General features: G+C 41.9%; 1 protein-coding gene across 1 annotated transcript in view; it reads right to left on the bottom strand.

Moving 5' to 3' along the window:
• Positions 1-7,124: 7,124 nt before the first annotated feature.
• TPH2 (tryptophan hydroxylase 2) overlaps positions 7,125-16,024 on the bottom strand; it is an 87,237-nt gene continuing 78,337 nt past the window's right edge. Inside the window, exons 10-11 of the mRNA XM_006744516.3 lie at positions 8,199-8,332; positions 7,125-8,070 (exon numbers count right to left, since the gene is read on the bottom strand). Coding sequence (XP_006744579.1) covers positions 7,896-8,070; positions 8,199-8,332 — 309 coding nt within the window. The 3' untranslated portion in view covers positions 7,125-7,895. The remainder of the gene's footprint in view (positions 8,071-8,198; positions 8,333-16,024) is intronic.

The following is a 16,024-nucleotide window of genomic DNA, read 5'->3' as shown; positions in this document are numbered from 1 at the left end:
TTCCGGGTAGTGATTTAAGGCCATCATGCAAATGATCACAAGCCTAAGATTCACGTCTGAATGAGATTCAGTCAGTTCTATTAAAATCTGGTCAAATGAAAGTATGAAAAGTCACAGAAATAAAAACAATGACCTGGGGCACCTGAGTGTCTCAGTCGTTACACTTCTGCCTTCGGCTCAAGTCATGATCCCAGGGTCCTGGGATCGAGCCCCGCATCGGGCTCCCTGCTCAGCTGGAGGCCTGCTTCTCCCTCTCCCACTCCCCCTGCTTGTGTTCCCTCTCTCGCTGTGTCTCTCTCTGTCAAATAAATAAATAAAACCTTTAATAACAATAATAATAATAATAATAATAAAATGAAAGCAATGACCTGAAACACTGGTATAGTACTTCTTTGGGCCATTAAGGTACAATGATTTCATCATCTAAAAGTGTGGGAAAAGCTGGAGATGTTTAAGTGCTGATAGATTTTAAAACAAGAAGGAAAGGAAATTAACCTTTGTGAAGTAATTTTTAGGGTTAGACATATATACAAAATTAATTTTCATGATAATTCTGTAAACAACATATTCTCATTCCGATTTACAGAAAACAAAGCTGAAGCTCAGAAAGTGTCAGTATGTCCGTAGAGGTCACCCAGTGAATAGGCAGAAAAATCAGACTGTGTACTTCCATTTACCTGATTCCAGAGCCCATGTTCTCTTACTATACTCTGAGAATTTTATTTAGAGCGGCTCAATTCTACTGCAAACCAGATCCTCCTAACAGTTACAATAAAAACAAAAACAACAACGACAAAAAAAAAAAAAAAACTGGTACAAAAAAAGTCTTATCCAAGTATCTTAAGTTTAATTAGCCTTGATATTCTTTTTCCATGGAACAAATCAGTGGCCTACAGACTGAATCTCAAATAGTCACCTAGAACCCAATTAAACACTTCCCTTGAGCAATTTTGCCGGCCACATCTTACTGGAAGAAGTCATACCGTTCTCAGCGTTAGAGGAGGATAAACAGGTCAGACATCCCAGACTTCTATGGTACACACTAAACCAGAAGGATATAAATAATTCTTCTTCAGGAAGTTGTGATTTCCAAAACCAAGAGGAAAACTGTGAAAAAAAGCAAGTCTAAAATCTCCTGCCTCTCCTTTTGTGCTTTTATCCTGGGCCTTAGTGTTTTTTTGGAGCCAGAGGCGGCAGCAGAAAAATGAGAGCAAGGGAGGAGAGGCCATTTATTAGCTCACAGACCTGGAACGTCCAAAGATACATCTAGCTTCAGGTGCAGCTAAATCCATGAGCTTGACAATGCCATTAAGACATCGTCTCTATCTCTTGTTCTTGGTGCTACATTCCCGGCATGGTGGCTCCTAGAAATTCCAGACTCACAAACTACCACCTTCCAGTCACAGAAGAAAGCAAGCAGCACACCTCTTTCCCAATGGTTCCAGAAAAGGCCAGGGTTTGACTTTAACTGGCCCATCTCGGGGCATGGCCCATCCCTGGGGTCAGCTGATCACCAATCAAACGTGCTGGAGTGGGCTGTGCTGATGACCTATACTTGCAGTAATCATTTGGCTGGGTGAATCAAATTATACTTTCCAATGCCACTTCAAATCAGGATTTCTATGTCTGCACTGGTTTTCAGCAGTAAGTATTACCCTGCAAGTTATTTTCTTTGATATTGACTGTACGTGGGAAAGGGAGGAATTTCGGCTTCTTTTAAATTCTGCTTAACAGGAAAGACCAAAAAGTTTTAGAGATTTGTGAGGAGGCTAATTAGGATCCATTCCAATTTAATGGCTAGGCTTTCACATTGAAATGGATAGGGGAGCATGTTCTGCCCTTGCAAGGTAGAGATTTTTCTTCCAAGTACCTATCTGATTTGGGGACCTCATTCTTTCATAATGCCATGTGCCATGATCAATCAGCTGTAATGATCAAAAGGAAGTTTGCCTTAATCAATCCCAATAACAAATAACTGCTATAGTGGCAAACCTAATGTGTTCTTCACTTCAAATTCACTTGCCAATAATTGGCCTCATTAATGCCTGTGAAGTTAGCTGTTCACTAAAATTGGGCAAGCTGTACATTAGATGTGTTCAGTGGTTTTCAACCCTTTGGGAATAATAGACCTACTGAATCAGCATCTTGCTAGTTCCATGAAAATTAACAAGCTAAAAAGTAAAGAGACTGCAAGGGATCTGGAAGGAGTGAAGGAGGCACCAGGAAATTCCCATCACCTTCCTATAATGAATAGTATCTTTCTCAACCTAAAAATGGGGGCTAGGTTTGCATCTTTTTTAAAGATTTTATTTTGACAGAAAATGAACTTGATTTCTTTGTGCCACGAGCTTTCAAATCACCCTACCCACATCTGTCAGATGTTTTCGTTGTTCAATTATAACAACTGTACCCAGACTGGATTATGAGAATGCTGTCTGCAGTCACCATAACCACAGATGCCCTCGGGTTGAACATCCGGCTCACTGTGATCTTCCCCGAGAAAGAACTACACACCCAGCTGCTGCACCAGACCCATCTTCTTGGGGAGAGGAAGAAATCACAGTAAGTGAACCTTTCTGGGGTATCTGAAATATGCATCTGGGGAGATGGGAGGCAGCAAGAAGAATGGAAATAGACAACTGATTCACTTACGCTTACAGGGTCCATTCCCACAGAAATGGCTGGATGGCACGGTGAACACAACTATTCAGCGTGCCTGGAGGTGTGGGAGCTTTTTTGTCCTGAATTACCCTAAACGTCAGCACCACCAATGGTCACCAATAATGCCTCATTTTCTACTTCATTTTTGCCTATGCAGCTAATATTTGTGAGTCACAAGGAAAAAAAAAAATCGCTGGCTTTTTATCCTTAAAAGCTGGCCAGAGAAATTTTAACATGATGTTGCTTTGTCAAAGGAGGCTTTAAGTATTTGCAAAAGACACAGGATATCATTGGATACCTGCTTCTCTGGTCAGATGATAACCCAGGTACCAGTTATTCCAGTTCCTCGTTTTTCATCTGACAGTTCTAATTCACCCACTCAACTTAGTAACTTACTTAATTACAACTAGTTTTAATAATGTCCACCATGATCCAGCAAGACACTGTATTGCAATGGCCTCCTAATTGGTTTGACCCCACCCTCCCATCCCCCTTCAATTCATTTCTTTTTCTTTCTTTCTTTTTATTATTTATTTGTCAGAGAGAGAAAGAGAGTGCACAAGCAGGGGGAATGGGAGAGGGAGAAGCAGACTCCCCGCTAAGTAGGGAGCCTGATGTGGGACTCGATCCCAGGGCCCTGGGACCATGACCTGAGCCGAAGGCAGCCGTTTAACGACTGAGCCACCCAGGCATCCCCCCCTCAATTCATTTCCATGCCGCAGCCTGGGTAACCTCTTAAAAATGTAAATCAGATCTTGTCATTGTCTTGCTAGGGCTCTCCAGTGACTTTCCACCCCATGTAGAACATACCTGACCCCCTCGGGGTACCTGGGTGGCAGTCTGTTAAGCAGCCCACTCCTGGTGTCTGCTTCAGGTCGTGACCTCAGGGTCATGAGATCAAGCTCCGTGTTGGGCTCCGTGTTGGGCTCTGCACTCAGCGGGGAGTCTGCTTAGGACTCTCTCCCTCTCCCTCTGCCTCTGCCCCTCCCACTTGTTCTCTTTCTCTCTCTAAAATAAATAAATATACCTGACCCCCCTCTAGAACCCTGTATTATCTCATCCTTGCCTCCCAGGCTGCCCTCTTGAAGCCTTCCACTGGCTTTGATCTTACTGTCCCCTCTTCCAGAAACAGTCTTTCCATGGGTCTCTTCATGCCTGGCTTCTTCTCATCCCATGGTTCTTAGCCAAATGCCATCTGCTCAGAAAAGCTTTCCCTGGCCACCTTACTCCTTCCCCCAGCCCATTGCTCCTTATCCCTCCAATTATTTTCTTCATAAAATTTGCCGTGGTCTCAAATAATCTGTTGTGGGGTTTTTTTGCCTTTTTTTTTTTTTTTTTTTTTGCCTGTATCTGTCCACCAGAATGTAAGTTCAAAGTGGGCATAGCTTCTTGGCCTTATTTAGCTCTATATCCTCAGTGTCTAGAAAAGTGTCTCATACAGTCCCTGATATGGTCTAAGCCCCTGAATAAATGTTTTGAGACCCCAAGTCATATTATAAAGAATCACCATTTCATGTTCCAGAACTGGTTTCTTTTGAACACATGCAAATCTAATATTAGAAGAAGCAGTATCTCACTATTAATTCTCTTGCCTCTTCCCAGAATATGGCAATCTGCATAAGAATCATTTCCCAAAATAAGAGAATGCCTTTGGAAATTGAAGAAGAAGAAAAAAAAGAAAAAAAAAACCCAAAAAACTCAGACACACTAGAGAACTCCGGGCTGTTTTCTTTTTCATTATAAGTAAGACAAGGTTCATGAGAGTAAGCATCAGTGCTTGATTCTTTAGAAGTTGAAAATTAGATCAAATGAATTGGAGGACAACTACATCGTGTGTTAATGTTTTCTTTCTCGAATGAAGAAAATGAGATGTTGTGAGCCATGACTCCATTTGAAAATGAAACGTTGTATTTCTATTTGCTTCCACGTTAAAGCACACTGTTTTTTCATTTTAGACTTTTCATGTTGGTAAATGTCGCAATACTTTACATTCATTAGGCACAGGCCCATTTACTATGTACAAGCAAGACAAACACAGATATATCATCCCCATAAAGCATCATTTCTAAATTACACAGTAATTAAATGAGACTAAGCCAGAAACCCAAGTTCCACAACCCTTCCCACCAATGTAAAAAAAAAAAAAAATTAACAACCTTGGGTCAAAGTTCCCTACTTTAAAACATGTAATTTATGGGGCGCCTGGGTGGCTTAGTTGGTTAAGTGTCTGCCTTCAGCTCAGGTCATGATCCCAGGGTCCTGGGATCGAGTCCCACTTCAGGCTCCCTGCTCAGCAGAGTCTGCCCCTCCCCCTGCCCATGCTCTCTCTCTCTCTCTTTTTCTCTCTCTTTCTCACTCTTAAATAAATAAAGTCTAAAAAAAAAAAGATGGAATTTATGAATAATCCATTGAGCTCTCATTATACAAAATAAACTGATCATCCAAGAATATATTGGATGCCTGACCCTAATTCATAACAGATAAAAATGCTTAAAAAAAAAAAAAAAACTGGACTAATCAGATTCTGGCTGTCTTTTGCTAATTTGTGATGCATAAAAACCTGGTCTTACTAGGAATCTCTTGTTGATTTCTGATTAGCTGGTTATAGAAGTCAGCAGCAAAGTCAAAATAAAGTAGCAATTCACAATGAGACAACAGTGAGCAAGTGTCTTCAAATGTATAATTGTCCTTGATTCTATTTAATTTAGCTTTAAGTCATGAGTCATAATGGAGACAAATGGTTACACAAAACAGGTATCAAATATGATGAGAAGCTAGCTGTGATTATCTTGTACTATTTCCATTTGGGGACTTTTTCTGCCAACACTTTTCCTATGATGGCTATTAAATTTTATAGGATTTTTTTCCCACCATTAGTTGTAATGGCATTTCCGTGTTAAATGCTCACAACAAATGAAAACCATGATTCCATTGTTTCACATGGTGAAAACCATCGTTACTGCTATTCCAAATGGAGATCAAATCTAAAAAGAATCAAGTAATTCCTCTACGGTGTATGATACCTATATAAACTCTGTGGGAAAGCCTGTTTACTTTGCAACTCTTCTATTTTTGAAACAACATAGATTTTGCACATATTAAAAAAAAAAAAAAAAAACCTGAAGATGCCCCTGTAAGCCAAATCAGAAGATAGCTCAAATGTTATTTTTGTTGAGGGAATTTGTTCACAATTAAATATAATTCTTCTTTCAGTCCACTTAACTGAAAACCTCCCCTTTCATGGGGCTAGAAGGGAAAAACCCGATGGCTCCTTAGGGGTTTTCTTTAAGGGCGGGTATAGCAACACCAAATTACAAAAACAACACAGAAGGCAGACATTGCTTAGCCAATTTTCTTCTTTGAGAAAATTCAGGAACTAGTTCTGGAAATTTCTGGATTTACTGTTCTGGGTTATTGTTCTAGATTAGTATTTAAAAGTAAATAATTACTCAGGGTCATCTAGATCGAGCAAAACAAGATATAAGAAACTATTTGGGGATCTATAAAATTATTGAAATATACAACTGCTGGATCATTCTAGATCCTTTTGGTTCAGCTAACTCATCACTTCTCTACCACCAAGAATTTTTCAAGGCACTATCTCTTTCATCTAAAATAGCATTTAAGTTGCATGACTCTCACATTCTGTCTACCAAATCCCTTTCCAAAACTCAGTTGTTCTGAGAATCCTTCAGAAATGAAAGATCCTCATTAGTTAAGGAAGCACCATTCAAACCTCTGATTTATTTTCATTTTACCTCTCTCTACTGCATATTTTCACTCTTTTCATGTTCTTCCTGCATATATCTAGTCCAAAAATTTCTGACTCATAATGGGCCCATGTGAGTATCAATTAGTGTGAAATTATATGCAATTTGTGATTAAACGAACATCTTAGAAATTGTGTAATTATTTTAGAACTGTTAACTTAAAAATCATTTGGTCATCTTTTTCTTCTCTACTTTTTCCCAGCCCCTCCACCCAGCATTCCGTATGACGAACAGAGAGTGAGAGGAACAGTGGTTGTGTTTGTTGAGAGAATCAGAAGAAGAAATTTATTCACTCCTTCAGCAGTTTTTTATTTGTTCACTTAATCACCTGATGATACCTCTTACGGCAAAGATGACCAGAGATTTGTGGTGTATCACTACTGTTTGCCCAAATTTGCCCAAACTTTGGGCAAAGTGGACACACCCTCAGAGATCTGGCTTGGATTGGGGCTGTAGCTTCGGCAGCCCTTGATCACAAACCAAATCCTACTTAGTGATAAACATTAGTTTTGATAAGTATTAGTTTCCCATCTCTGACTACACACAAATCCACCACGCTGAACTCCTTAGTGATCTGAAAGTGGGATGCAACGGGCTATACATGTTAGTGCACACTGACTGTGCCTATCACCTAACCTCTCCGAGACTCAATTTCCACATCTCTGAAATCAAAGCTCTACGTTATTATTGTTCTCTAAGAGAAATGGGCTAAACACCCGAGCGTGATAATTCACTTTATTCCAGCATAAAATTCATAGTCCCAAGATTTTTTTGCCTACCGTTTAGTCTTTCCTAATGTCCCCCCTCTGGAAGTATTTTCTTCCAAAATTCTTTGGAAAGCATGCCACCCCTCAGTTTCTACACAGTCAATGCCACCTATCTGTTCCATTTGTAAGATATTCTCTTCTCTTACATTGTATAAATACTCAATCTAAAACCCATTCCAACTAGTGTGTTCACTAGTTTTCCTTTTTGGAACAGAATACTGAATCCTTTGTTAACGTGAAGGGAGTTTCACACAATTCTGGGTTTATCTCAAATAATGCTGTGGAAACACTGAGACTATAAAAACAGTTTCACTGCTATTTTCATTTTATCTAATGAACACAGAGGAAATGCTCAGATCTGAGAAGGAAAAAGTAATAAGCTAGAATCATAAGAGGGCTATTTGTTACAAATTTTAAAGAGCTGCAGTTTGATTAAGGACACCAAGTAGGAATGTCAAATCTATTGAAGACGTTTAAACAGGTTACAATATTTCAAACAATGAGCGGTTATCTGTCATTGGGTTCCTTATGGTGTTTCACACATTAACACAGCAGATTACATGTAGACAGAGATATACAGAGTTGCATGCTTACTAGCCAAGCCATGACACAGAAAGTTATCAGTGTTATATGACATTGACTGAATTACTACGAAGCCCCAAAAAGATCATGTTGGCAATGACCCTGGTCCCAGGCATCAAATCCCCAGATACTGGTTCATTTTGTTCAAGGCATCACACACTGTGTTCAAATCACTGCGAAGGTCCTGCACCACGTTTTCAATACTTCGGGTGTCTTTCAGAATTTCAATACTCTGTGTGTAGGGATTGAAGTACACAGAGAAAGGACGCGTAATTGATTTTGCAAAGTCCCTGCAAAAGAAACGGAGATAGAAGGATATGCGATCAACTCTCATTGGTAGAGGAAATACAGAGAGACGGAAGGAACAGCCAGAAAAAATAAAAAATTTTTTCTGGAGATGGAAGAAAAACAAGTCTACCTCATCTTTTCTTTGGCTTCTTCAAAACTTTCTGAAACAAAGTAGGCTTCCTGGAAAGTGGTGATAAGGCATTCCTGTAAGCAAGTTGTCTTTGGGTCAAAGGCTTTCACACATGCCTTGTCAGAAAGAGCATGCTGCAAAACATACCACAAAACCCGTTAAACTCCACAATGAGACTTCCAAAGTGCCCTGATGTCACGTTTCTACAGCACAGCTCAGTATTTTTAAAGAACTGCTCAGTTACTAGTCTGCCATGAAATATGGTACTCTCCCATATGCAGGGTAAATTGAGTGTTTGGGGTTTTGTTTACTTTTGTTCAAGTCTGTTAGAAGCTGAGGGGGGAAAAATGAGATTATGGTATTATATTTATTTATCATCAGACAAATTCATACGGAAGGACAGTTCTGAGCTATATCCCAAAAGAAATGGAATTTTAAATCTATGCTATGAATAGAAGCAAGGAGGGAGCATAAATATGGCCCTCAATTTATTGCCATAAGCAATGTACTGAAATTTCACTTAAATGGCAGAAGTAATAATCACCTGCGTGGAAAGGTAATTGGGGCTCTGACTGAACTATTTGTGGCCTCATCACGAGACATTTTGAGGCCAGGTACTGTGTATCAACAGAGTCTGGAGTGGGCTTGTATATTTAAGGATACTGGCAAAGCATTCATTTCCCTTTCAGTAAGTATAGCAGAGCAAAATACTGCAGATAAATATTGTCAGGTGGGCAAAAAGAACTAATATTAATCGTTACAGTTATGCGCAGAGCAGGCGTTAGAAAAACAGGGAGGCCGGTGTAATTACTCTTTGAACCATCATTAGCTCCATTCAACTCACTACATGACTGGCACTGAAAGCAGCAAGGAACAGTGAATGATTGTCTTCTCAAGATAAATTCAGTGATGCCAAAGGTGAGTGGTCACTCCCCGCCACATACCACCTGCCTATTTATAGGCTCTAATGGTTCTCAAGCCTCATGTGCATAAGAATGACTGAAGAGCTTGTGAAAAAAATGCAAATACCTGGGCCTCAATTTTATTTAGCAGGTCTGGGTGAATCCCAGAAATCTGCATGTTAGAGGCATCCACCGTGACGCTAGTGGTTGTGAGTCTATTTTGAGAAATACTCCTCTGGATTCTGTGTTTTCCTTAAAGCGGGGAGAGGGGCGAACTGAGAGAAGGGACAGCAGGAACTGCCTTGAACTGAGAGAAAAGGGGCTCCACTCCAGACATTTCTGCTGTCACACTGGGTAACCCGGCCATGGTGTTTCACCTCTCTGTGCCTCTGTTTCCTTAACTGTAAATGAGAGGCTTGGGCTGGATGATTTCTGAAGACACTGCATTCCAGCCTCTGGGTTCCACCCAAAGCACTTTCTACCTTTCAGTGTAAGAGGTAGATTGCTAAGGTCACCAGGAGAAATGCTACAAGCCTTTCCTGTTCCAATTCTTGGTATATTCCCCAACAATTTCAAAATGCATGGGATGATTTGCAGCCTTCCATGAATAAGGGTGTGGTTCCCTAAGTTTGAAAATACAACTGCAAACCCAAGGACTAACATGTTTGAGAAAGGGCACGCGGCCCTACCCAGCATGTGATTTGCTTTCCCGCAAAGTTGTGCTGTCCCCATCGATGCATGCATGAATCAGGGAACCCAGAGGGCCTCAGGGACTGAACTAATTCTTTTTGGCCCACAGAACAACTTCATTAGAAGCAGAAGGTCACTACACCTGCAAATGCATTTGTGCTAGATTCAGTCCAGTGCAGTAAACATCGGGGGATTTTGGTTCCACATGACTAATAATTCTGTCCACATTTTAAAAACAACTTCACAGTTTCGAGAAACAAATGTCCTCTTCGGAGAGCTGGGGCTCCTCTGCGAAGAACAGGCCTCCTGCTGACTTGCTGTGGTTTTCAGAATTAGAAGCGGCTTTCTTCACGGCCACGTACTCGGGGCGTGCTTGACTTCGGTACGTTATTCTAAGGGTGCGCGCCCCAACCAGCACATATGAAAGGAAAGGCAGTGACTGACTCCGTGTCCTTGATCTTTCTATTTTCTCATCCTCGCAATCAGGGGCGTGGGCAGAGCGGCAGCTGGACGGCCTGTGAGAACATTGAGACCGCTGCTCCCTCAGGCAGGGTATCACTGCTGAGCCAGACTTTGCACAGAGTCAATGCGAGCACAGGAAGGAGGTGAAAGTCATCTGCTTGGGTCTGAAATGTTTGGATGGGCCATGAGCAGTGCTGGTGGCCACCATGTGTAACAGAGGCCTCCCGAGTGTGTGTAGACAGTAACAGAGAACGGAGATCGGTGTAGCTGTAGAAAGAATTGTCACGTGACATCCCACTGGCTACTCAGATGAGCCCAGGTCGTCATTTTAACTAGTAAAGGGGAGGAGAGTGGACCAAGAAAGAGCCCAGAGGGCAGAGTGCTCTGCCCCAGATTTCAAGGACAGTCGGTGGATTCACAGCATAAAACTTGAGGCAAAGACCATCAGGCAATGCATTTCACACTTGCCTAATGTAATATTCCGAGGAAAAACTGGGAGCTGCTTGTTGCAAGCTCTCAACAAGGCAGTCTATCCTCAAGAGCCTGCTGTGTCCAACATGCTAATGACCTACTGGGGACCTCTCCCTCCATGGGGTATGGGATCAGGGCTGCTCCTTGGCTATTACAAAAGGCGATCATAGTGGTACCCCAGTATTAGCCTGGAGAATGACAAGAGCCTGGAGTTCGGGGGGCAACTGGTGAGTGAGGCCGACAAATGAGGTGGTGCTCACACCTGTAAGTGGTCTCATTTACCTGACAGGGAGCTTTTCTGTGGGATGCCTGCCGGGAACATGCATGCAGCTATGAGGTTCCCTGAATACTAAAGTGTGGCCCCAAGGCTACGAAATAGCATCCATGTCTCCACTGATGCCCCAGGGGGTGAAGCCCTATGGAGTCTGTTCTCAACTCTGGTCCACATCTCTCTCTCAGCTGCCTCGGCTTGAGGGAGCAGCTTCCATGCCCTTCCCTCTATGTCCACAGTGGATTCTCTGCAAACAGCGAGCCACACTGCTTGATGTCCCCAGGGAACTCTGTGGTGACTACTTCCCAAAGTGTTAACAGTCTGACATCCTGAAGTCTGCAAGAATTCATCCAACTTCGGCAGACAGAGGCTTTATAAGGCTAAGAGAATGTGGCTGACAGTCTTTTAGTCTTAAGCCATTTTAAAATTGCAGGAGTGCTTGAGAATCACCTGCCCTCATCTGAAGACTTTCTAAAAGGACTATTTTGGATTTACCCAGAGTGCTAAAGACAAGTACGCAGGACTGGGAGCTGTGATACCTGAGTCCTAAACATAGTTGTCCCAGAGGCATGATATCAAAGGAGTGAAACTTCCCCATGCTGGGACAGAGTTTCCTCTTTAATAAACTGAAAAGATTGATCTACATGAATTCTAAAGCTCTCCTTGCCGTATTGTTTGAAAAGGGCCCACATATACACTGCACTGCTTGGCATCCCCTCCCTCTGCCCCCAGTGGTACAAATTGGCCATGGCAGGCTTTCCCACTGGCCTCAGCATGGCCTTTCCCCCACCTTCCCAACAGAGGTGGCCATTAGCAATTAATTGACTTCAGTGCACAAATTAAGGCTTATTTGCCATTCTAGCCTTTTAAATACAAAAATCTTTTTTCAACATCAAGTTGCCCAGAACCCAATTGTTATCTGAAGTTTCTACATGACTTGGGGCAAGTTATTCCACCTCTGTAAGCCTATTCTAGTATTCATCTGGAAAACAGGAATACTAATAGTATCTATAACCCAGGGTTGTGGTAAGAATTAAACGAGGGGCACCTGAGTGGCTCAGTCAGTTGAGTGGCCAACTCTTGATTTCAGCTCAGTTCGTGATCTCAGGGTTGAGATGGAGTCCCACATGGAGCCCCGTGCTCCACAGGGAGTCTGCTTTTCCCTCTCTCCGTCTCCCTCTGCCCATCCCCCCAATTGCACTCTCTCTCTAAAACAAATAAATAAGTCTTAAAAAAAAAAGAAAAGAATTAAACGAGGTGATGCATACAAAGTGCCTGGCACATGGGGAGTGCCCAGTATACTAAGTGATTATTGCCAATTCAGTCTGGAGATGATGTTTGGTGGACACAGGACACAGCATTCAGCCACACCTGTCACCACTGACGCAGCTCTTCTCCCCCCCCACCCCCACCCCGGGGTCCAGAACCCACAGAGAAAGAAACATGGCCCTCGCTATAAGGCTTCCAGGTTTTAGACTGCAACAGTGCCTGCCCTAAGTTCAATTTAAAATCTTCCTTCCTCCCAGCCACCTGCCTTTGCAGACACAGAGTTACTATCTCAACTATTCTCCATGTAAATCCTGTGATCCTCACCCTCTATATTAGGACTGGTTTAAGTTGGGAAAACACTCAAGTGTCAAGTCAGGTTTAGAGGTAGTTTGGGCCCTAGATTCTGAATAAGAATTTGCAACACTCCTACGTTCACACTGCAATCATCTTTTCCCCTGTCAGAACTGCAAATATATACATTTGTATATGTACATATGCATGTATGTAGATAATATTTTTTGAACTTCCCTCAAATGTCCCTCCTGCTAACCAAATACAAAGTGGCATTGACATCCCTATTGCTCAGTTGGTTGATAATGGCATCGCACCTTTTTTTTTTTTAAATCAGTGATGTTGCAAGTTTTATCAGTTTGAATAAGTTGCAGGGGCAAGGGAAAAAACTCCCTCTTCAAACAACTCTTCATAAAGGCCAAAGACCTGTTTCCAGCTCCCTATGCTCCAGAGTTTGCTCTGTCTTTACTAACAGTGCTGGTTTCAGGCAAAGGTAGGGTGGGGGGAGAAGGGAGGTGTGAGCCATCTGTGCAGGGGAAAGGTGGGGGAGCTCTGCAGCAGTGAGTCCTAACTCTAGCCACACTGGTGACAGGACCCGCAGGTGCCTCCAGCCTCTTCTGTACAGCCTGGCAGGAATTCTGACCACTGGACAGAGTTGCTGCAAGTGGCAGTAAACATGAAGAATTGTAATAAATACAAGTCTGTTGGGTGAATGCTGATTAAGCTATTTTAAAAAGCAGTATGATTAAGTCCCTGTGCAAGGAGATCCTAAAACTAGAGCTGAAAAATAATAATAATTAAAAATTGTAAAACCATCAGCTTTGTCAAAACCTGAAAAGCAGAACGGATGGATTTATATGTACTATTTCAGTGACTACTATGGGGTAGGTGCTAAGGCTGTTTACAAAAAAAAATCTAATCCACGCCCTTAAGGAAATAAAGACCTAGACTCTACCCATAAAAAAAGGAGAAATTGCCTTTTTGCTTTTAAGATGGATTAACTTTTTGGGATAAGATTCAGCCAATTCATCAATTAGCAATCATTTCCTTACCACCACCATGAACAAACTTCACTGTTACTTGTCCATGAGTTTTGGATTCAACAGATACCCATATCAACCACTTTCTTAGAACTTCCCTACTAGAGACTCCAAGTTCCTTGAAACCTTAGGCCTTTAGTTGTGGGTTTGTTGAACAAAGTGAATAAATAAATGAGTGAGACACATAATGTAGGGTCTCATAAATAAAAATGAGACACATATAGTAGGGTCAACTCTGAGATAGAAAAAGCGTAAAAGACACATGCTGTAAAAAGACACATGGGTAAACAGCAATTGATTATCCTACTTTCAGCCTTTTTTTTAAAGTCAGACTTCCAGATGAGTTAGCTCATTATCAACTGCTCCCCAGAGTGATGAAGGTATGGTAGAGTCCCTACCCAAACACACTTTTGGAATTCCTGAAAGTACATCACAGAACAGAGAAGAGAGAGAGCAACCATTGATGAGGTTAAAAGAAGTCTTTGTGGCTATCAGATGTAGCTTGTACAAGCTTTTCCATATTTATTTTGTTTCTCTCTCCAAAGATTGTCAAAAAACAAGCATTGTAATCATTGAAAGAGTAAGAGGGAAAATGAAAGTTATCCTCCAAACTATAGAAACACCCCTTGGGGGTACTGGGCCAGCTCTGAAGTACAACATCTATGCCCAGGAAAATTTAGCCCCTTAAAGCACAAATTTTAAAACGTGTTCTGTTCAAGGAGAGAAGGTGAATCATGGATATTTAGGTAAAAGTAATAAAGACTACACCAAAACCTCTAATGACTTAGCTGGGACCTACATTTGGGCTGCAGTTTGAAACAAGAGATGTTTCACTGCAAAAAGTAACTCCTTTCAAAATTGTAAGCGTGTTTTACATATGAATTTTTATAATGCTACCAATTTTAAGTTATCCCCTCATCCTGTGTTCAGGATTATCATGTGTCCATTCTAACAGAAGTTAGGCAGAAGTACTCAGAAGCTGTGAGAGGGTTCTGGACATTTGCCCAGAGCGGGGAGGAGATGAGTGGAGGGAAGCGGGTATGGAAAGCATCCTGTGCTATGTATTCTCTGTGAGTAATCAGAAGATACTTCTCATTGCAAGAATTTCTGAATTGTAAAAATGGTCCAAAGTAGCAATCTTTGGGATGTTGGAGTGTAGAAATTTGAGAATGGAAGAATGCTAATGACTAGAGGTGATGGACCAGAACAAGATTCACGGCCGACAATGCCCTTTGGTGTACACAGCCCTAGCTGATTTCCATTTTCAGACGTTTCTGTCCACACTCATAGGAACAAAAACAACAGATTCACCCCAGTGCTGCCTATACATGCCCCATTAACCCGATTAGAGGACCCTGTCGAAAGTTGGGGCAATGAGAGAGATTTGTTTCTTTTGTTTCTGGTGTCATTTACAAACCTTCTGAGGAGAATGTAAATAGATATAGCTCATGAGAGAAATCATTTTCTAATTCTTTTTTCATGGAAATCAAGAAGCACTCTACAAAAGGCATGGGTCTTACAAAGATATGACATCATGCTATTGCTGTGGGCTTTGGCCACTGTACTGAAATTAACCCCAAGTGGCCTTTTGTTGTTGTGGAGAACTTCGTTAAAAAGAAAAAAAAAAATTACCACATTACATCAGGCTTTTGTCATGCGAAATGTTACCATCTACTCCAGCCACGTGGAGCCTCAGGTAGCTCCCTAAACGGGCCAGGATTTGACAAGAGCACACATGCTGCTGTCCACCCACTGTTCTGTGCATCTCATCCTCTCCTCATTCATCCTTTCCACTCCTCAAGAATCAGCTCGGGCAGCAAGGCCCTCGTCAGGAGCCTTCCCCGGCACGACCTAGCAAGTGCCAGGCCCACATGTCACACTTTGCATTATCTGATTGGCTGTTTATCCCTTGCACTAGAAAGTAAACCCTCTGATAACAGGGACCCCAGGCAGTACAGCCTGCTGGTTAAGGGCTGGAATCCGGCAGGGTAGGCCACCTGGACTTGGGTCCAGCTCCAGCACTTACTAGCTGTGTGACCTTGGGCAAGCTCCTTAATGTCTTTATGCTTCAGTTTTCTCATCTGTGAGATATTATTATATTATTACTAAATACTGCTTATCTCACTGGGTAGTTATGAGAAATAAGTGAGTTAATATGTTTAAAGCACCTACAATACTAATTGAGGTCTGCTTGAGTGTCCACTGAGGTCGCCATTATGTCCTCCTCCCCCTCCCCCTTCCCCTCCTTCTCCTTCTTCATCATTTATATCCCCAGTGACTGGCACAGTACATGGCACATAGTAGGTACTCAATCAAATGTTTGAGGAATTAATGAATGAATGAATGGAATCATAAAGTGAATACTCAATAAGACTACTTACACTGTACCTTTCAAGAATATAAACAACCAAAAAGTTCCAATAATCATCT

Source organism: Leptonychotes weddellii, chromosome 5 (assembly GCF_054177405.1).
Source record: "Leptonychotes weddellii isolate Sample4059 chromosome 5, ASM5417740v2, whole genome shotgun sequence".
NCBI lineage: Eukaryota > Metazoa > Chordata > Mammalia > Carnivora > Phocidae > Leptonychotes > Leptonychotes weddellii.
This window is presented reverse-complemented; position numbering and strand designations above follow the sequence as displayed.